This window comes from Phoxinus phoxinus (genome assembly GCF_949152265.1).
Source record: "Phoxinus phoxinus genome assembly, chromosome: 24".
Classification (NCBI taxonomy): Eukaryota; Metazoa; Chordata; class Actinopteri; order Cypriniformes; family Leuciscidae; genus Phoxinus; species Phoxinus phoxinus.
Window position 1 is genome coordinate 27,056,946 of NC_136899.1, and position 22,500 is coordinate 27,079,445.

The window sequence follows — 22,500 nt, forward strand, 5'->3', positions numbered from 1 at the left end:
CATAATTCATCTTCAGCTGTGCGAATCCAATACCTGCAGCTCTGGAATATGTTGGAATATCATGAAAGGACACAGGCGGCGTCATTCCCGATCACTAACACTTATTACATGAATTATTATGTGTGCTTTTGTTGTAAATCGCTGTGTTTCTGCTGGTGTCAGAGGCTCAGATCGGGGCCAGAGCTTCTCTGTGCGTCTGCCAAGCGTGAAACTAGCGTGACCTTTGCCCTCAGACAGAGCAGATGAAAGCCAGCTTCCTGTTGACTGTACACACACCGTACACACACCATACACACGGCTCACGCTCGAGTGTTTCAGGACGCCTTTCAACTGCCACATGTCCATATGTGCCATTCCCGGGAGAGGCTTGATGTCCTGCGGCGCCTTTTCCCATCCAGCCGTGGATTTGTTGATTCTGCTCGACTCACAGTGACAGAAACATTCGAACTGTTTTGTTTAGCAGCACATTGTCAGACACTTAACTACCGCACTTCTGAGTGAGACTGATCATCTGAAGTAGAGTTCTCAACGGGTCGGGTCGGCCCGACAAACCCGACGGGACCCGCGGGGTCGGGCCGGGTTCGGGTCGAAAATATAAGCAAATGACTCGGGTCGGACCTCGGGCTTAATCTATTCCGCTCAGTGAAAAAAAAAAAAAAAATCATTTATTAATCATCGCTGCTGTTCACCGTAAAGAAAGTCTGGCTGCTGCGTGTAACGTGGCGTGCATCATGGAGAGGGGTGCGGGCAGACCTGACGCCGCTGCGTGCGCGCCTTTAGCCGGGAGAAGAAGATGGAGTTGGTGAAAAGTGAACTTGCCGCAGGTGAATTCACCATCGCTACTACAGGAGTGGGAAATCAGAGGTCTGGAAAGTGTTTGGACTGGTGCTGGATTCTGATGGAAATTCTACAGGTTATGTTGTACAGCCCGCCCGCTGGCTGGGTACATGTTTGAGTTCTTTTTATTTATTATTGTTTGAAGATTTTTATTTAGACTAAGGCATATTTATATAGCCTATTTATATATTTAAAGTTTATTGTTTCAGTCGTTTGTATTGTTAAAAGGCGTGGACATTAAAGGTTGATTTGAATTCCCGTCTGCTGGTCATAACGTGTATGAGAAAAAAATATAAAAAATACACGGCCGTCGGGCCGCGGGCCGGGTTCGGGCAGATAATTCATGTTGATGTGTCGGGTTTGTTCGGGTCCGGGCTTTAAAAGCCACGGGCCGGGTCGGGTCGGGTTGTAATTTTCAGGCCCGTTGAGAACTCTAATCTGAAGATATTAACAACCTTAAACATCAATAACAGAAAACTAAATAGTGGTGGAATAATTAATTGATTCATTATTTATTAAGTGGTTCATTAGAGTTATTTGTTTGGGAATCAGACTACAGTTTTTGTGCCGTGTGGTTTTGATTCAGTAGAAAGAACCGGATCCTTAGAATCATTCGTTTGGGAATCGGATAGAACTGCATTATTAATCGATAAAAGATTGCAAACTCAAGACAATGATTCTCCTGAGTCTATTAAAGCTTTGACGAGTGCGATCACAGCGAACATCATTCATTCAGGAATCAGACGGTAAAGTTTTGGTTCACTAAACAGAACCGGATCATTAGGGACTACGCTGTATAGTGCAGGGAACATGTGGATGTTTTATACAGTGTTTACATCCACGTTGGCAGAACTTTCCGTAACCAGAACACTATTTAGATCGGATTTTTGTTTAGTTTTTTTAATGGCTCTCAGTTCCCAGCCCTGATCCAGACCTGCACGTGTTGTTCCTGACACGAAAGCATGGCCGCCTGCTGGAACAAGACCTGGTGTCGCATCACGCGTGACTGATGCATTGTGGGTCGCAGCCGGCCATTAATCACAGTCACAGCTCTGCATGGATTCCTAAAGCTGCAGTGTTTGAGAAGATCTGCAGTCACAGGTTTATAGAGCTCGTAATACGTGTAACATTCACTTCAACCCGACAGGTTCTTCTGTCATGTAATTGACCACAACATATTTGTGCTGAAGCAACTCGCTGTTTTATATTTCAAAACCCATCATAAAACAACCTGCAATTACCTGGATATGTTTCATTTTCACTGCATTAGAGAAATCTGAAGACTGAGAGAGAACACACACGAGTCACAGAAGACTGGCGTCCACAGGCTGTGTTCTGCTGTTGTGTGTTTGTTCACACAACAGCAGAACAAACACACAACAGCAGAACAAACACACAACAGCAGAACACACACACAACAGCAGAACAAACACACAACAGCAGAACAAACACACAACAGCAGAACAAACACACAACAGCAGAACAAACACACAACAGCAGAACAAACACACAACAGCAGAACAAACACACAACAGCAGAACAAACACACAACAGCAGAACAAACACACAACAGCAGAACACACACACAACAGCAGAACAAACACACAACAGCAGAACACACACACAACAGAACAAACACACAACAGCAGAACACACACACAACAGCAGAACAAACACACAACAGCAGAACAAACACACAACAGCAGAACAAACACACAACAGCAGAACAAACACACAACAGCAGAACAAACACACAACAGCAGAACAAACACACAACAGCAGAACAAACACACAACAGCAGAACAAACACACAACAGCAGAACAAACACACATCAGCAGAACACACACACAACAGTAGAACAAACACACAACAGCAGAACAAACACACAACAGCAGAACACACACACAACAGCAGAACACACACACAACAGAACAAACACACAACAGCAGAACACACACACAACAGCAGAACAAACACACAACAGAACAAACACACAACAGCAGAACAAACACACAACAGCAGAACAAACACACAACAGCAGAACAAACACACAACAGCAGAACAAACACACAACAGCAGAACAAACACACAACAGCAGAACAAACACACAACAGCAGAACAAACACACAACAGCAGAACAAACACACAACAGCAGAACAAACACACAACAGCAGAACAAACACACAACAGCAGAACAAACACACAACAGCAGAACAAACACACAACAGCAGAACAAACACACAACAGCAGAACACACACACAACAGCGGAACAAACACACAACAGCAGAACAAACACACAACAGCAGAACAAACACACAACAGCAGAACAAACACACACACAACAGCAGAACAAACACACAACAGCAGAACAAACACACAACAGCGGAACAAACACACAACAGCAGAACAAACACACAACAGCAGAACAAACACACAACAGCAGAACAAACACACAACAGCAGAACAAACACACAACAGCAGAACAAACACACAACAGCGGAACAAACACACAACAGCGGAACAAACACACAACAGCAGAACAAACACACAACAGCAGAACACACACACAACAGCAGAGCACACACACAACAGCAGAACAAACACACAACAGCAGAACAAACAAACACACAACAGCAGAACAAACACACAACAGCAGAACAAACACACAACAGCAGAACAAACACACGACAGCGGAACAAACACACAACAGCAGAACAAACACACAACAGCAGAACAAACACACAACAGCGGAACAAACACACAACAGCAGAACAAACACACAACAGCAGAACAAACACACAACAGCAGAACAAACACACAACAGCAGAACAAACACACAACAGCAGAACACACACACAACAGCAGAACAAACACACAACAGCAGAACACACACACAACAGCAGAACACACACACAACAGCAGAACACACACACAACAGCAGAACAAACACACAACAGCAGAACAAACACACAACAGCAGAACAAACACATAAATACTGGGTTTTGTAAGAAAATTAAGGCCTTTTTTAGGATCAGCCAGATTTGTAGTTGTGAAATTATTTTACTATGATCAAATTATAGAATAGAATAGAATGAAGGATTTATATAACGCTTTCATATGTACTGTACACCCAAAGCGCTGTACAATGATGTCGAGGTCTCTCCTCAACACCACCAGCTCCACTGGGACGATTGGACAATGGACAAATTATGATCATTATTAAAATGCAAATAAAAAAAAAACTCAATTTTAAAAAATATATATATACAAATTAAAAATAAATAAATGCTTAATTATTGCAAACTGCAAAGTATTTATACAAAAATGATAGTAATGTTTGTTGTAGTGATCAGTTTTTTATATATTTTAATTATTGCTGTGCAACGATTAATCGTGATACATAAATATAAATATTTTATATATAAATAACACATTCTTAAATATACACATATATATTTGTATGTGTGTGTGTGTGTGTGTGTGTGTGTGTGTGTGTGTGTGTGTGTGTGTGTGTGTGTGTGCTGCTCACCTGCAGATGACGCTGCCCCTGGATCTGCTGTAGCAGGGCTTGATCTGCAGGGCAGTGTGTGTGTGTGTGTGTGTGTGTGTGTGTGTGTGTGTGTGTGTGTGTGTGTGTGTGTGCTGCTCACCTGCAGATGACGCTGCCCCTGGATCTGCTGTAGCAGGGCTTGATCTGCAGGGCACAGGCCACAGCCTTCCACATCTCCGGCCGGCACTTCCTGATGTCCAGCACTGGGATGCTCATGAGGGGCATCTTGATGCTTCCATTGGACCAGAGTTTGAAGTCATTCATGGCGCCCTGGTCAGACTGAACGTTGCAGCTGCGAAACAGCTCCGTCGGCCTGAGGACAACAGACCCGAGGTGAGCGTCTCAGCCTTACACACACACACTCACACACACACACACACACACACACACACACACACACACACACACAGACACACACACACACACACACACACACACTCACACACACACACACACAGACACTGCTCACAGGCGGCTCAGCCGTACACACACAAACACACACACCCACCCACACACACACCCACACACATACACACACACACACGCACGCACGCACGCACACACACACAGACACACACACGCAGACACACACACACACACACACACACACACACACACGCACGCACGCACGCACGCACACACACACACACACGCAGACACACACATGCAGACACACACGCAGACACTGCTCACAGTCTTGACTTTTTCCACAGAAGCAGCAAATGATGCCATTGAAGACATAAAAAAGACCATAAAAATCAGCTCTGCTTCTAATTTTAAGCAGAATCGTGTTGTTTTGTGGAATTGCCATCCAACTGTTCACTACCGCGTGTGTGTCACTGAATAAACACTCACAGCTTCGGGAAGAGGGACTTCCTCAGGAAAGCTGGAGTAGAGAGAACCTTTCCCCCACTTTTATTCTTTCTAATGATCCGGCTCTTTTTATAGAGTGCAGCGTCGGATGGGTGGGGTAATTGCCGGGTAAAGACCGGCCGCGCTTTCAGGCTGAGGTTTCTGGATGTGGTCAGAAGCTGATTCCTGGTCACGGGAAGGTTTGTTTACTGCTTTTCTTCTGGGTGTGGCGGTGGATTTAAAACAGGAAATAGAAGAAAACCTCGACAATGATCACTGTGTGTGTGTGTGTGTGTGTGTGTGTGAGTGTGTGTCAGCTTTGATCACAGGAATAAGTTACACTTTACTATATTCACATAGAAAACACTTATTTTAAATCATAATAATATTGCAGTTTTTACTGTATTTTTGATCAGATAAATGCAGCCTTGATGAGCAGAAGAGACTCAGTAGTGTATATTTTTATATTTAGTGGTGTGCATTTTTTTAATTATATTTTATATATGTGTGACTTTTATGAAATAATGAACATGCAATATCTGTTAAGCATTATATATTTGCCAATGGCTTGAAAAAAAAGTTCACAAAATTAATAAAATCAACTTTTGTATTCTTTACATGAATCTTCTGTCATGAGTGAGATAAACCCAGCCCTGCTGATAGCCTCGTCTGGGCAGGATGAGTTATGTCTTCTCCCGTCTGGGTTATTGGTGTGGAGGTAACGCTGTCTCTCAGCCCCGCTGGGTTCTTCAGGGTGAGTTATGGGTTATTGGTGTGGAGGTAACGCTGTCTCTCAGCCCCGCCGGGTTCTTCAGGGTGAGTTATGGGTTATTGGTGTAGAGGTAACGCTGTCTCTCAGCCCCGCCGGGTTCTTCAGCGTGAGTTATGGGTTATTGGTGTAGAGGTAACGCTGTCTCTCAGCCCCGCCGGGTTCTTCAGGGTGAGTTATGGGTTATTGGTGTGGAGGTAACGCTGTCTCTCAGCCCCGCCGGGTTCTTCAGGGTGAGTTATGGGTTATTGGTGTGGAGGTAACGCTGTCTCTCAGCCCCGCTGGGTTCTTCAGGGTGAGTTATGGGTTATTGGTGTGGAGGTAACGCTGTCTCTCAGCCCTGCCGGGCTTTTCAGTGTGAGTTATGGGTTATTGGTGTGGAGGTAACGCTGTCTCTCAGCCCCGCTGGGTTCTTCAGGGTGAGTTATGGGTTATTGGTGTGGAGGTAACGCTGTCTCTCAGCCCCGCTGGGTTCTTCAGGGTGAGTTATGGGTTATTGGTGTAGAGGTAACGCTGTCTCTCAGCCCCACCGGGTTCTTCAGGGTGAGTTATGGGTTATTGGTGTAGAGGTAACACTGTCTCTCAGCCCGCCGGGTTCTTCAGGGTGAGTTATGGGTTATTGGTGTGGAGGTAACGCTGTCTCTCAGCCCCGCTGGGTTCTTCAGGGTGAGTTATGGGTTATTGGTGTGGAGGTAACGCTGTCTCTCAGCCCCGCCGGGTTCTTCAGGGTGAGTTATGGGTTATTGGTGTGGAGGTAACGCTGTCTCTCAGCCCCGCCGGGTTCTTCAGGGTGAGTTATGGGTTATTGGTGTAGAGGTAACACTGTCTCTCAGCCCGCCGGGTTCTTCAGGGTGAGTTATGGGTTATTGGTGTGGAGGTAACGCTGTCTCTCAGCCCCGCTGGGTTCTTCAGGGTGAGTTATGGGTTATTGGTGTGGAGGTAACGCTGTCTCTCAGCCCTGCCGGGCTTTTCAGTGTGAGTTATGGGTTATTGGTGTAGAGGTAACACTGTCTCTCAGCCCGCCGGGTTCTTCAGGGTGAGTTATGGGTTATTGGTGTGGAGGTAACGCTGTCTCTCAGCCCCGCTGGGTTCTTCAGGGTGAGTTATGGGTTATTGGTGTGGAGGTAACGCTGTCTCTCAGCCCCGCCGGGTTCTTCAGGGTGAGTTATGGGTTATTGGTGTAGAGGTAACGCTGTCTCTCAGCCCCGCCGGGTTCTTCAGGGTGAGTTATGGGTTATTGGTGTGGAGGTAACGCTGTCTCTCAGCCCCGCCGGGTTCTTCAGGGTGAGTTATGGGTTAATGGTGTGGAGGTAACGCTGTCTCTCAGCCCCGCCGGGTTCTTCAGGGTGAGTTATGGGTTATTGGTGTGGAGGTAACGCTGTATCTCAGCCCCGCTGGGTTCTTCAGGGTGAGTTATGGGTTATTGGTGTAGAGGTAACGCTGTCTCTCAGCCCCGCCGGGTTCTTCAGGGTGAGTTATGGGTTATTGGTGTGGAGGTAACGCTGTCTCTCAGCCCCGCCGGGTTCTTCAGGGTGAGTTATGGGTTAATGGTGTAGAGGTAACGCTGTCTCTCAGCCCCGCCGGGTTCTTCAGGGTGAGTTATGGGTTATTGGTGTGGAGGTAACGCTGTCTCTCAGCCCCGCCGGGTTCTTCAGCGTGAGTTATGGGTTATTGGTGTGGAGGTAACGCTGTCTCTCAGCCCCGCTGGGTTCTTCAGGGTGAGTTATGGGTTATTGGTGTGGAGGTAACGCTGTCTCTCAGCCCGCCGGGTTCTTCAGGGTGAGTTATGGGTTATTGGTGTGGAGGTAACGCTGTCTCTCAGCCCCGCTGGGTTCTTCAGGGTGAGTTATGGGTTATTGGTGTGGAGGTAACGCTGTCTCTCAGCCCTGCCGGGCTTTTCAGTGTGAGTTATGGGTTATTGGTGTGGAGGTAACGCTGTCTCTCAGCCCCGCCGGGTTCTTCAGGGTGAGTTATGGGTTATTGGTGTAGAGGTAACGCTGTCTCTCAGCCCCACCGGGTTCTTCAGGGTGAGTTATGGGTTATTGGTGTAGAGGTAACGCTGTCTCTCAGCCCCGCCGGGTTCTTCAGGGTGAGTTATGGGTTATTGGTGTGGAGGTAACGCTGTCTCTCAGCCCCGCCGGGTTCTTCAGGGTGAGTTATGGGTTAATGGTGTAGAGGTAACGCTGTCTCTCAGCCCCGCCGGGTTCTTCAGGATGAGTTATGTCTTCTCCCGTCTGGGTTATTGGTGTGGAGGTAACGCTGTCTCTCAGCCCCGCCGGGTTCTTCAGGGTGAGTTATGGGTTATTGGTGTGGAGGTAACGCTGTCTCTCAGCCCCGCCGGGTTCTTCAGGGTGAGTTATGGGTTATTGGTGTGGAGGTAACGCTGTCTCTCAGCCCCGCCGGGCTTTTCAGTGTGAGTTATGGGTTATTGGTGTGGAGGTAACGCTGTCTCTCAGCCCCGCTGGGTTCTTCAGGGTGAGTTATGGGTTATTGGTGTGGAGGTAACGCTGTCTCTCAGCCCGCCGGGCTTTTCAGTGTGAGTTATGGGTTATTGGTGTGGAGGTAACGCTGTCTCTCAGCCCCGCTGGGTTCTTCAGGGTGAGTTATGGGTTATTGGTGTGGAGGTAACGCTGTCTCTCAGCCCCGCCGGGTTCTTCAGGGTGAGTTATGGGTTAATGGTGTAGAGGTAACGCTGTCTCTCAGCCCCGCCGGGTTCTTCAGGATGAGTTATGTCTTCTCCCGTCTGGGTTATTGGTGTGGAGGTAACGCTGTCTCTCAGCCCCGCCGGGTTCTTCAGGGTGAGTTATGGGTTATTGGTGTGGAGGTAACGCTGTCTCTCAGCCCCGCCGGGTTCTTCAGGGTGAGTTATGGGTTATTGGTGTGGAGGTAACGCTGTCTCTCAGCCCCGCCGGGCTTTTCAGTGTGAGTTATGGGTTATTGGTGTGGAGGTAACGCTGTCTCTCAGCCCCGCTGGGTTCTTCAGGGTGAGTTATGGGTTATTGGTGTGGAGGTAACGCTGTCTCTCAGCCCGCCGGGCTTTTCAGTGTGAGTTATGGGTTATTGGTGTGGAGGTAACGCTGTCTCTCAGCCCCGCTGGGTTCTTCAGGGTGAGTTATGGGTTATTGGTGTGGAGGTAACGCTGTCTCTCAGCCCCACCGGGTTCTTCAGGGTGAGTTATGGGTTATTGGTGTGGAGGTAACGCTGTCTCTCAGCCCCACCGGGTTCTTCAGGGTGAGTTATGGGTTATTGGTGTGGAGGTAACGCTGTCTCTCAGCCCCACCGGGTTCTTCAGCGTGAGTTATGGGTTAATGGTGTGGAGGTAACGCTGTCTCTCAGCCCCGCTGGGTTCTTCAGGGTGAGTTATGGGTTATTGGTGTGGAGGTAACGCTGTCTCTCAGCCCCGCCGGGTTCTTCAGGGTGAGTTATGGGTTAATGGTGTGGAGGTAACGCTGTCTCTCAGCCCTGCCGGGCTTTTCAGTGTGAGTTATGGGTTATTGGTGTGGAGGTAACGCTGTCTCTCAGCCCCGCCGGGTTCTTCAGGTTGAGTTATGGGTTATTGGTGTGGAGGTAACGCTGTCTCTCAGCCCCGCTGGGTTCTTCAGGGTGAGTTATGGGTTATTGGTGTGGAGGTAACGCTGTCTCTCAGCCCCGCCGGGTTCTTCAGGGTGAGTTATGGGTTATTGGTGTAGAGGTAACGCTGTCTCTCAGCCCCGCTGGATTCTTCAGGGTGAGTTATGGGTTATTGGTGTGGAGGTAACGCTGTCTCTCAGCCCCACCGGGTTCTTCAGGGTGAGTTATGGGTTATTGGTGTAGAGGTAACGCTGTCTCTCAGCCCCGCCGGGTTCTTCAGCGTGAGTTATGGGTTAATGGTGTGGAGGTAACGCTGTCTCTCAGCCCCGCTGGGTTCTTCAGGGTGAGTTATGGGTTATTGGTGTGGAGGTAACGCTGTCTCTCAGCCCCGCTGGGTTCTTCAGGGTGAGTTATGGGTTATTGGTGTGGAGGTAACGCTGTCTCTCAGCCCCGCCGGGTTCTTCAGGGTGAGTTATGGGTTAATGGTGTGGAGGTAACGCTGTCTCTCAGCCCTGCCGGGCTTTTCAGTGTGAGTTATGGGTTATTGGTGTGGAGGTAACGCTGTCTCTCAGCCCCGCTGGGTTCTTCAGGGTGAGTTATGGGTTATTGGTGTGGAGGTAACGCTGTCTCTCAGCCCCGCCGGGTTCTTCAGGGTGAGTTATGGGTTATTGGTGTAGAGGTAACGCTGTATTTCAGCCCCGCCGGGTTCTTCAGGGTGAGTTATGGGTTATTGGTGTGGAGGTAACGCTGTCTCTCAGCCCCGCCGGGTTCTTCAGGGTGAGTTATGGGTTATTGGTGTAGAGGTAACGCTGTCTCTCAGCCCCGCTGGGTTCTTCAGGGTGAGTTATGGGTTATTGGTGTGGAGGTAACGCTGTCTCTCAGCCCCGCCGGGTTCTTCAGGGTGAGTTATGGGTTATTGGTGTAGAGGTAACGCTGTCTCTCAGCCCCACCGGGTTCTTCAGGGTGAGTTATGGGTTATTGGTGTGGAGGTAACGCTGTCTCTCAGCCCCGCCGGGATCTTCAGGGTGAGTTATGGGTTATTGGTGTGGAGGTAACGCTGTCTCTCAGCCCTGCCGGGTTCTTCAGGGTGAGTTATGGGTTATTGGTGTGGAGGTAACGCTGTCTCTCAGCCCCACCGGGTTCTTCAGGGTGAGTTATGGGTTATTGGTGTAGAGGTAACGCTGTCTCTCAGCCCCGCCGGGTTCTTCAGCGTGAGTTATGGGTTAATGGTGTGGAGGTAACGCTGTCTCTCAGCCCCGCTGGGTTCTTCAGGGTGAGTTATGGGTTATTGGTGTGGAGGTAACGCTGTCTCTCAGCCCCGCCGGGTTCTTCAGCGTGAGTTATGGGTTATTGGTGTGGAGGTAACGCTGTCTCTCAGCCCCGCTGGGTTCTTCAGGGTGAGTTATGGGTTATTGGTGTGGAGGTAACGCTGTCTCTCAGCCCCGCCGGGTTCTTCAGGGTGAGTTATGGGTTAATGGTGTGGAGGTAACGCTGTCTCTCAGCCCTGCCGGGCTTTTCAGTGTGAGTTATGGGTTATTGGTGTGGAGGTAACGCTGTCTCTCAGCCCCGCTGGGTTCTTCAGGGTGAGTTATGGGTTATTGGTGTGGAGGTAACGCTGTCTCTCAGCCCCGCCGGGTTCTTCAGGGTGAGTTATGGGTTATTGGTGTAGAGGTAACGCTGTCTCTCAGCCCCGCCGGGTTCTTCAGGGTGAGTTATGGGTTATTGGTGTAGAGGTAACGCTGTCTCTCAGCCCTGCCGGGCTTTTCAGTGTGAGTTATGGGTTATTGGTGTGGAGGTAACGCTGTCTCTCAGCCCCGCTGGGTTCTTCAGGGTGAGTTATGGGTTATTGGTGTGGAGGTAACGCTGTCTCTCAGCCCCGCCGGGTTCTTCAGGGTGAGTTATGGGTTATTGGTGTAGAGGTAACACTGTCTCTCAGCCCGCCGGGTTCTTCAGCGTGAGTTATGGGTTATTGGTGTAGAGGTAACACTGTCTCTCAGCCCGCCGGGTTCTTCAGCGTGAGTTATGGGTTATTGGTGTGGAGGTAACGCTGTCTCTCAGCCCCGACCGGGTTCTTCAGGGTGAGTTATGGGTTATTGGTGTGGAGGTAACGCTGTCTCTCAGCCCCGCCGGGTTCTTCAGGGTGAGTTATGGGTTATTGGTGTGGAGGTAACGCTGTCTCTCAGCCCCGCCGGGTTCTTCAGGGTGAGTTATGGGTTATTGGTGTAGAGGTAACGCTGTCTCTCAGTCCGCCGGGTTCTTCAGGGTGAGTTATGGGTTATTGGTGTGGAGGTAACGCTGTCTCTCAGCCCCGCCGGGTTCTTCAGGGTGAGTACACGGCTCCGCAGGCGGTCTCCACACTCGGCCTTGTCTGTCCCCGGCGCTCTCTTCCGTGTTTGCCTTCAGCGCGCTTTGAAATCCACAGGAGTGCCCGCCACCCAATCAACCCCAGGAATCCTTCAAAGAAATCAAAGCCAGCAGTTGTTTTCCTGAACTGCAGATCCCATCGGAGAAGCGGGGGTGCCATCATCTCCGGCACTGATCCCTCAGGCTCGGCCAAAGAAAACAATACCCAGAATACTTCACATTGCACTGGATTCCTTCCTCGGCCTGGGGTTCACAGTCACTTTAAGGGATTATCTATTTATTTTTCTATTTATGATACAGCAATATGTTTTATTAAAAAGTAAAGTAAAAATACTAATGGTGATAGATCAGAAGTGCCTCTGGGTCCAGTCAGTAGATGTCTATAGGATATTTTCACCTGTTGTATTGCCCGTCAGTCATAAACCGTACTTCAGAATATTGTGTATAAGTGTTAGCACTTGTTTTGATCTTGTCTCGGATGCTTTATGATTCAAGTGTTAGCACTTGTTTTGATCTTGTCTCGGATGCTTTATGATTCATTTTCTGATTCATTCGGAACTTCATACACTGTTCACTCAGGAGAACTGGCCCCCGACTGAGCCTGGGTTCTCCCAAGGTTTTTTTCTCCCTTCTGTCCCTGATGGAGTTTTGGTTCCTTGCCGCTGTTGCCTTACCTTCTGGCTTGCTTAGTTGGGGACATTTAATATTCAACAATATTATAGATCTGCCTTAAAGGTGGACGATGATGAAATTGTTTTTTGTATTATTTTCATGTAATCACTGTGAAGCTGCTTTGATACAATCTGTATTGTAAAAAGCGCTATATAAATAAAGGTGACTTGACTTGACTTGACTTTACTGAAGCTTGATCTGTGACAAAGGTTCAGTGTGAGTTTAAGTGTCTTGGGTCCGCCAGACTCTGTTACTCAGGATCCAGTTTATCCATACATCTGTCATCAACCAGCTCCCGCCACCAGCCAGTGTGAGATTCAGAACTGTGGAGGTCTGCACTTCCACTGGGATGCTCTCACAGGGTCTGAACAACATGACAAGCCATTTCATCATCTAACTAGGCTTGTTATGACACTTTCACAAGCTCTTTGTGTAAGTCGCACTCATTGTTTTAAAGGCCTGAAACTCGAACTTTTGAGAGGGCTCATGGGATTGACGAGTGCGGCGTGTAAGCGTTGGTGGGAACCCAGCAGTCCTGTCAGAGTGATCCATGCCTTTCTGACCTGTAAACAGTGCTGGGCTACTGCTGCCATCATAAATCATGCTGTCTACATCTGTAACCCACAGAGAAACCCAAAGATACGGCTGCTGGATGTTCATTTCCCCATGTAACATAGACCTTGTGTTCAGTTACAGAATAGCATCCGATCTCATGAACCCGTCTTATAACAATATTACTGGAACAGAAGGTATAGCTGCATATATGTCCATTAATTATATTCCTATTTTATAATAAGTTAATATTGAGTAACATTAGACACAATGTTACTTACTTTTTTTGCTTTGCAATGACAACAGTCAACAAAACAAAAACATCTCAAACAAAGCATAATGGTGTTTTGTTACTGAATGAATCAATGTTTTGAACAAATCTGTCAAGTAAATGATTCAATGACTCACTCATAAAAACAGTGACTTGTTTTGTTCCAGGATGAATCAGCATTTTTGAACAAATTGGTTGAGTAAATGATTAAATGACTCAATCCAGTGTCGTTATTGTTAACTAAAAATGACTGAAAATAGTTTTCTTTAATTGAAATAAAGCTGAAATAAAATGTTGGATGAAAAACAAGCTTAAAAACACTGCATTGGCAACTAACAAATATAATAAGTTATGAAGCTAAAGTTCTAAAATGACTAAAACTGAAATAATAAAATTGAAGCTACACATAAAAAAATACTAAAACTTTAAAATTAAAATTAAAACTGAAAATATAAAAATAAAAGCTTATTCAAAATATAAATAAACACAACAAAAGTATAAAACACTAACTAACTCTTAAAGACAATCACTTGTTTTGTTCTTGAATATATCAGAGGTTTTGTTTTGTTTTTAAGATTTATTTTTGACTTTTTATTGTGATAGGATAGTATAGAGTGGACAGCAAGTGAGGCGGGAGAGAGAGAGGGGGGATCGGGATCGGGAAAGGTCCACGAAGCGCCACAGAGCTATATGTCGCGCTGCCCACGAGGCTATCGGCGCGACTGTATCAGTGTTTTTGAACGAATCAGTTAAATGAATGATTCAAATGACTCACTCAAAAAGACAGCCACTTGTCGCCACCTACTGGGGTAATAATGTAGCCTGCAGAAAGACCAATGGGAAAAATCCCCAGAACTAATGCACAGACTCACAGTCAGTCTGGAACAAACACGGACGAGCGGAGGGATAGAAAGAGAGAAAAGCTCCAGGGCATCAGCAGATTACAGCAGGAAAGTGTCCCGCACCTGTTGTTGAAGTTGGTGCAGTAGCTGAGCTCTTTGCAGCCTAACTGGCAGGGCTCCCTCACGTCAGCCAGGCAGGTGATCAGGTCCATCTCAACCGGGTTATATTCACAGTGCTGGTCAAACTCCTGCCATGTCTGAGTGCCCCAGTTAGTGCTGATCTCCAGGCACATGTCCCTAACAAACAGGGAACATATGGATCACGTTAGTCTCAGCCATTCAATTCACATTTATTTGTATAGCGCTTTTCACAATACACATAGTTTCAAAGCAGCTTTACAGAAAATGCTTGAGTCCATATTACAATTTAGAGTGTTCTGTTATCAGAGGAAACTGTCTCAGTTATGTATTTCAGAAATGTACATATACAAAAGTGTGTTAGCGAAGGATGCATGCGCTTCCCTGCCGATGTGCTGGTGCTGACCTGCAGTGGGACGTGTTGGCTTTAGAGCAGCAGTGCAGTTTAGCGCAGTCCATCTTGGCGATGGGTGGGGACTCTGGGTGGGTCTCGGTGGGAGGGTGAGCGCTGCCCAAGAAGCACTGCCACAGCGGGTCCTGCGGCAGCGGCTGACTGCCACACTCGGAGATCAGGCCGTCCATGATCTCCTGCTCCGTGCTCATGGTGCGCAGGATCCGCTTACAGGCCGTCTGACAGTGAGCCTCCACCGCCCGGTCACAGCAGTACAAGCCTGAACACACACACTCAGAGTCATTTACATCACACACTCAGAGTCATTTACGTCACACACTCAGAGTCATTTACGTCACACACTCAGAGTCATTTACGTCACACACTCAGAGTCATTTACGTCACACACTCAGAGTCATTTACGTCACACACTCAGAGTCATTTACGTCACACACTCAGAGTAATTTACATCACACACTCAGAGTCATTTACATCACACACTCAGAGACATTTACGTCACACACTCAGTCATTTACGTCACACACTCAGAGTCATTTACGTCACACACTCAGAGTCATTTACGTCACACACTCAGAGTCATTTACGTCACACACTCAGAGTCATTTACGTCACACACTCAAGAGTCATTTACGTCACACACTCAGAGTCATTTACGTCACACACTCAGAGTCATTTACGTCACACACTCAGAGTAATTTACGTCACACACTCAGAGTAATTTACGTCACACACTCAGAGTCATTTACGTCACACACTCAGAGTCATTTACGTCACACACTCAGAGTCATTTACGTCACACACTCAGAGTCATTTACGTCACACACTCAAAGTCATTTACGTCACATACTCAGAGTCATTTACGTCACACACTCAGAGTCATTTACGTCACACACTCAGAGTCATTTACGTCACACACTCAGAGTCATTTACGTCACACACTCAGAGTCATTTACGTCACACACTCAGAGTCATTTACGTCACACACTCAGAGTCATTTACGTCACACACTCAGAGTCATTTACGTCACACACTCAGAGTCATTTACGTCACACACTCAGAGTCATTTACGTCACACACTCAGAGTCATTTAAATTAATAAATTAATATTGCGATATTTGGAATATTGTGCGATAACATGGTAAAAGTAGTTTTTAAAAAAAAATAATGTTCATGATTACTTAACAACGACCTTCTTTTCAGAGTCTTCTTCATCTTCAGTGTGTAATGTTGCTTTTAGAACATGTAAAGCAGTGTTTCTGAACTCCTGAAACGCCTCCACTGTAGTCTTGACTTTCTTCGGGGAACACGTCACAATATTCCTCATTATAATAATTAATACGCAGAATAAAGGGGCGGGGCCTGGTTGAGTTAGTTAGTTAGTAGTGTGTTAAACTGCCGGTTATGGTAAGGGGCGGGACATTTCCCAAACACACTCGAAGCGCTCGACCAATCACAACACACTGCTCCAGCCGACCAATCAGAGCACAGTGTGCTTTTCAGAAGGAGGGGCTTTAGTGGTGGAAATTTTGATTCTTTCCAGAGACTCGTTTATTTTCAGTATCTTCATATTATATAAATACGCCAGCAGGTGGCGAAAAATAGTGTGTTTTGTGCTATGTCTCAACGAGCGTATTTACTTGTTACAAAAGATTTCATTAAATCAATAAAATAAGTGGTTCAGATGACCAAAGCACAAGGTTTTCTTGCATAACATTTGAATTGTTTGGTCAGACATTTACACATTCATAAATCTGGGATTATATTACACGTTGAGTTATGTTCTGCATGTTAAATATTAACGATCGTATGTGCACACACCGATAACTGGGCTTTGCATCCGCTTTCTGCTGATTGCTGATCGAGACTGAATCACATGCTAAATGACAGATCTACCGGCACTCTCATTCATTTCATTCCCGAACGAAATGTAGCCTACCAGTTCGATCACGAACGCGATCTGTCTCTCGTTCAGACTCAAAACAGAGCGATCTCGTGAGTGATGGGCGTGTTCGTTCAGTAGATCCAACCAATCACACGCCCCTTCACAGCCCGAACTGAAAAGCTATTTGCTGACTTTACGCAGTTGAGACATAACCAATACTCATATTTTTTGTTTGTTTTACAGTTTTTAGAGAAATGCATGACATGAATAAAACGTAGGCTAATTAATTCATTTTTGATCATACAAAATTAACACATAACACCAGAGCGTTACTGACAGACTTGGAAGAGAGGAGCCGCAACAATGGAGAATATGAGGAGAATAATCAACATTCAAGCAGGAAAACCTGTTCTAGTCGAGCCTGAAAACTACAGCAAGACTCTGTGAAAGGGGATAATAGGTCTTCTTTAAATAAATAGGGTTAGGGTTAGGGCTAACCCTCACTATAGTATACACACAATGGACACGATTTATTCTATTTACTTTTGGTTTAGCTTCTGTTCATTTTAATTCACAATATCCTAATGCTGTGTCTTAGATGATCACATGGTCCGTTTTCCCCCTTCAGACAAAGAATAGTTGCACATTTATAAATTAGGTTAAAACATGAATTATTCATGAGGTTAATCATCAGCTTGACTGCAAAATAATACAATCAAAAACCTTTGATGGATTACATATATAATAGGCAAACCCCAATTTATCAAACTTCAATTTGCATACTTGTTCTCCTCACTAAAAGTATTACGTTTGTTGGGGAAATGCTCAAAAATACAGTAAAACAGTGAAATATTATCCTAATGTAAATCATCAGTTTTCTATGTGAATATACAGTAAAGTGTAATGTATTCCTGTGATCAAAGCTGAGTTTATCATCATTACTCCAGTCTTCAGTGTCACATGATCCTCCAGAAATCAGTGTAATATGATGATCAGATGATCAAGACACATTTATGATTATTATCAGTGTTGAACACAGTTGTGCTGCTTCATATTTGTGGAAACTATCATACATTTTAATTTTCAGAATTAACAGAAAGTTTTAAAAAATGCATTTATTTGAAACAGAATCTTTTGTAACATTATAAATGTATTTAATGTCAAAAATGACAAATTTCTTCAAAAACAAACAAACACTTTTAAAGGGTAGTTTCTACTGTTCTACTGACTCCTAGTTAAGACAGTGGTGTCAGTGGCACACACTATGATGTCATAGAAGGGTTATTGACACCACTGACCTCATCGCATACTTGTTTGTGTTTGAATGTTAACATGTAGCAAAATGTATCACCATAAAAAGTATCATTGCTTCCATGGAAGCCCATACGAAAAAGAAGTTTATTCAAGTGTGCAATTAGTATACTTCTTTTAAACTAAAATAAGAAAGTATACTTTCAGTCTACTTTTTATGTACTTCTCAGAAATATACTTCAAATTGCACTTAAGTATACTTCATAAAATGAACTTGAAGTATAATTCTTTTTCGTAAGGGAGCTTCCAGCTCACTTGTCTAAACTGAAGCCTGTGATTTTCAGCAAGCACTAGAAGCACAGTCCACGCGCTGAGGTGCAGCGAAGGCTAACCCCCACGACCCGCTGCATGTGTGATTGGGACAGCAGTTTTCGCACTCACTGTCGATCGGGCTCCTGATGGGGTAAGATTTGGTGTAGTTGGCCACACAGCCGATGAGCTGAGGGCTGATGCTCTGGCAATACTCCTTCACCGCGTTGATCTGGGAGACGGTGGGCGATGAGTCCGTGCGGAAGATGGCCTGGCAGTAATCCCGACAGTTCGTGTGTCTCCCCGCGTAACTGCAGCACACTGAGCCCACTGGAGGACACACACACACACACACACACACACACACACACACATGAGGAGACATCTCTATGGGCCTGATGTTAAGGATCTAAGCTCCTGGTCTAAAGCACAGGGTGCAAGTGCACTTAGGGCGTCCGAATCCACTTGTGCTAGTTTAACGACGGGTCTTTATGATCACAATATTAATATTTTACATCGTAATCCTTTTGTTTTTAATATTTGGCTAGTTTGTGTGCTGTTGTGCGTCCCTGTGTAATAAGCAGAGAGTGTACGCGCCTACAGGCTCATATTAACAATACTCCCTTTAAATAACAAAAAAATACAGCGGCATTGACTTTAGAGCAGGTTCAGTCGGTCGACGGTATTTCCTCAAAACAGCAGCACTCCATCAATGCTCCTGAACACACACACGCTCTCAGACCAGCAGCTCCTGAACACACACTCGCTCTCAGACCAGCAGCTCCTGAACACACACTCGCTCTCAGACCAGCCGCTCCTGAACACACACTCGCTCTCAGACCAGCAGCTCCTGAACACACACTCGCTCTCAGACCAGCCGCTCCTGAACACACACACGCTCTCAGACCAGCAGCTCCTGAACACACACTCGCTCTCAGACCAGCAGCTCCTGAACACACACTCGCTCTCAGACCAGCCGCTCATGAACACACACACGCTCTCAGACCAGCAGCTCATGGACACACACACGCTCTCAGACCAGCAGCTCCTGAACACACACTCGTTCTCAGACCAGCAGCTCATGGACACACACTCGCTCTCAGACCAGCCGCTCATGAACACACACTCGCTCTCAGACCAGCAGCTCATGGACACACACTCGCTCTCAGACCAGCCGCTCCTGAACACACACTCGCTCTCAGACCAGCAGCTCCTGAACACACACTCGCTCTCAGACCAGCAGCTCATGGACACACACTCGTTCTCAGACCAGCCGCTCCTGAACACACACTCGCTCTCAGACCAGCCGCTCATGGACACACACTCGTTCTCAGACCAGCCGCTCATGGACACACACTCGTTCTCAGACCAGCCGCTCATGGACACACACTCGTTCTCAGACCAGCCGCTCCTCAACACACACACGCTCTCAGACCAGCCGCTCATGGACACACACTTGTTCTCAGACCAGCCGCTCATGGACACACACTGGCTCTCAGACCAGCCGCTCATGGACACACACTTGTTCTCAGACCAGCCGCTCATGGACACACACTCGCTCTCAGACCAGCCGCTCATGGACACACACTCATTCTCAGACCAGCCGCTCATAGACACACACTCGTTCTCAGACCAGCCGCTCATGGACACACACTCGCTCTCAGACCAGCCGCTCATGGACACACACTCGCTCTCAGACCAGCCGCTCATGGACACACACTCGTTCTCAGACCAGCCGCTCATGGACACACACTCGTTCTCAGACCAGCCGCTCATGAACACACACTCGTTCTCAGACCAGCCGCTCATGGACACACACTCGCTCTCAGACCAGCCGCTCATGGACACACACTCATTCTCAGACCAGCCGCTCATGGACACACACTCGTTCTCAGACCAGCCGCTCATGGACACACACTCGCTCTCCGACCAGCCGCTCATGGACACACACTCGCTCTCAGACCAGCCGCTCATGGACACACACTTGTTCTCAGACCAGCCGCTCATGGACACACACTCGCTCTCAGACCAGCAGCTCATGGACACACACTCGCTCTCAGACCAGCCGCTCATGGACACACACTTGTTCTCAGACCAGCCGCTCATGGACACACACTCGCTCTCAGACCAGCAGCTCATGGACACACACTCGCTCTCAGACCAGCCGCTCATGGACACACACTCGCTCTCAGACCAGCCGCTCATGGACACACACTCATTCTCAGACCAGCCGCTCATAGACACACACTCGTTCTCAGACCAGCCGCTCATGGACACACACTCATTCTCAGACCAGCCGCTCATGGACACACACTCATTCTCAGACCAGCCGCTCATGGACACACACTTGTTCTCAGACCAGCCGCTCATGGACACACACTCGTTCTCAGACCAGCCGCTCATGGACACACACTCGCTCTCCGACCAGCCGCTCATGGACACACACTCGCTCTCAGACCAGCCGCTCATGGACACACACTTGTTCTCAGACCAGCCGCTCATGGACACACACTCGCTCTCAGACCAGCCGCTCATGGACACACACTCGTTCTCAGACCAGCAGCTCATGAACACACACTCGTTCTCAGACCAGCCGCTCATGGACACACACTCGTTCTCAGACCAGCCGCTCCTCAACACACACACGCTCTCAGACCAGCCGCTCATGAACACACACTCGCTCTCAGACCAGCAGCTCATGAACACACACTCGTTCTCAGACCAGCAGCTCATGGACACACACTCGCTCTCAGACCAGCCGCTCATGGACACACACTCGTTCTCAGACCAGCAGCTCATGAACACACACTCGTTCTCAGACCAGCAGCTCATGGACACACACTCGCTCTCAGACCAGCAGCTCATGAACACACACTCGTTCTCAGACCAGCCGCTCATGGACACACACTCGCTCTCAGACCAGCCGCTCATGGACACACACTCGTTCTCAGACCAGCAGCTCATGAACACACACTCGTTCTCAGACCAGCCGCTCATGGACACACACTCGTTCTCAGACCAGCCGCTCCTCAACACACACACGCTCTCAGACCAGCCGCTCATGGACACACACTTGTTCTCAGACCAGCCGCTCATGGACACACACTGGCTCTCAGACCAGCCGCTCATGGACACACACTTGTTCTCAGACCAGCCGCTCATGGACACACACTCGCTCTCAGACCAGCCGCTCATGGACACACACTCATTCTCAGACCAGCCGCTCATAGACACACACTCGTTCTCAGACCAGCCGCTCATGGACACACACTCGCTCTCAGACCAGCCGCTCATGGACACACACTCGCTCTCAGACCAGCCGCTCATGGACACACACTCGTTCTCAGACCAGCCGCTCATGGACACACACTCGTTCTCAGACCAGCCGCTCATGAACACACACTCGTTCTCAGACCAGCCGCTCATGGACACACACTCGCTCTCAGACCAGCCGCTCATGGACACACACTCATTCTCAGACCAGCCGCTCATGGACACACACTCGTTCTCAGACCAGCCGCTCATGGACACACACTCGCTCTCCGACCAGCCGCTCATGGACACACACTCGCTCTCAGACCAGCCGCTCATGGACACACACTTGTTCTCAGACCAGCCGCTCATGGACACACACTCGCTCTCAGACCAGCAGCTCATGGACACACACTCGCTCTCAGACCAGCCGCTCATGGACACACACTTGTTCTCAGACCAGCCGCTCATGGACACACACTCGCTCTCAGACCAGCAGCTCATGGACACACACTCGCTCTCAGACCAGCCGCTCATGGACACACACTCGCTCTCAGACCAGCCGCTCATGGACACACACTCATTCTCAGACCAGCCGCTCATAGACACACACTCGTTCTCAGACCAGCCGCTCATGGACACACACTCATTCTCAGACCAGCCGCTCATGGACACACACTCATTCTCAGACCAGCCGCTCATGGACACACACTTGTTCTCAGACCAGCCGCTCATGGACACACACTCGTTCTCAGACCAGCCGCTCATGGACACACACTCGCTCTCCGACCAGCCGCTCATGGACACACACTCGCTCTCAGACCAGCCGCTCATGGACACACACTTGTTCTCAGACCAGCCGCTCATGGACACACACTCGTTCTCAGACCAGCCGCTCATGGACACACACTCGTTCTCAGACCAGCCGCTCATGGACACACACTCGCTCTCCGACCAGCCGCTCATGGACACACA

At 47.9% G+C, this 22,500-nt stretch overlaps 1 protein-coding gene across 1 annotated transcript in view; it reads right to left on the reverse strand.

Moving 5' to 3' along the window:
- reck (reversion-inducing-cysteine-rich protein with kazal motifs) overlaps positions 1–22,500 on the reverse strand; it is an 87,452-nt gene that overhangs the window by 24,269 nt on the left and 40,683 nt on the right. The window contains exons 8-11 of the mRNA XM_079601251.1: positions 18,406–18,603; positions 14,826–15,090; positions 14,405–14,578; positions 4,490–4,702 (exon numbers count right to left, since the gene is read on the reverse strand). Of these exons, the coding sequence (XP_079457377.1) occupies positions 4,490–4,702; positions 14,405–14,578; positions 14,826–15,090; positions 18,406–18,603 (850 nt within the window). The remainder of the gene's footprint in view (positions 1–4,489; positions 4,703–14,404; positions 14,579–14,825; positions 15,091–18,405; positions 18,604–22,500) is intronic.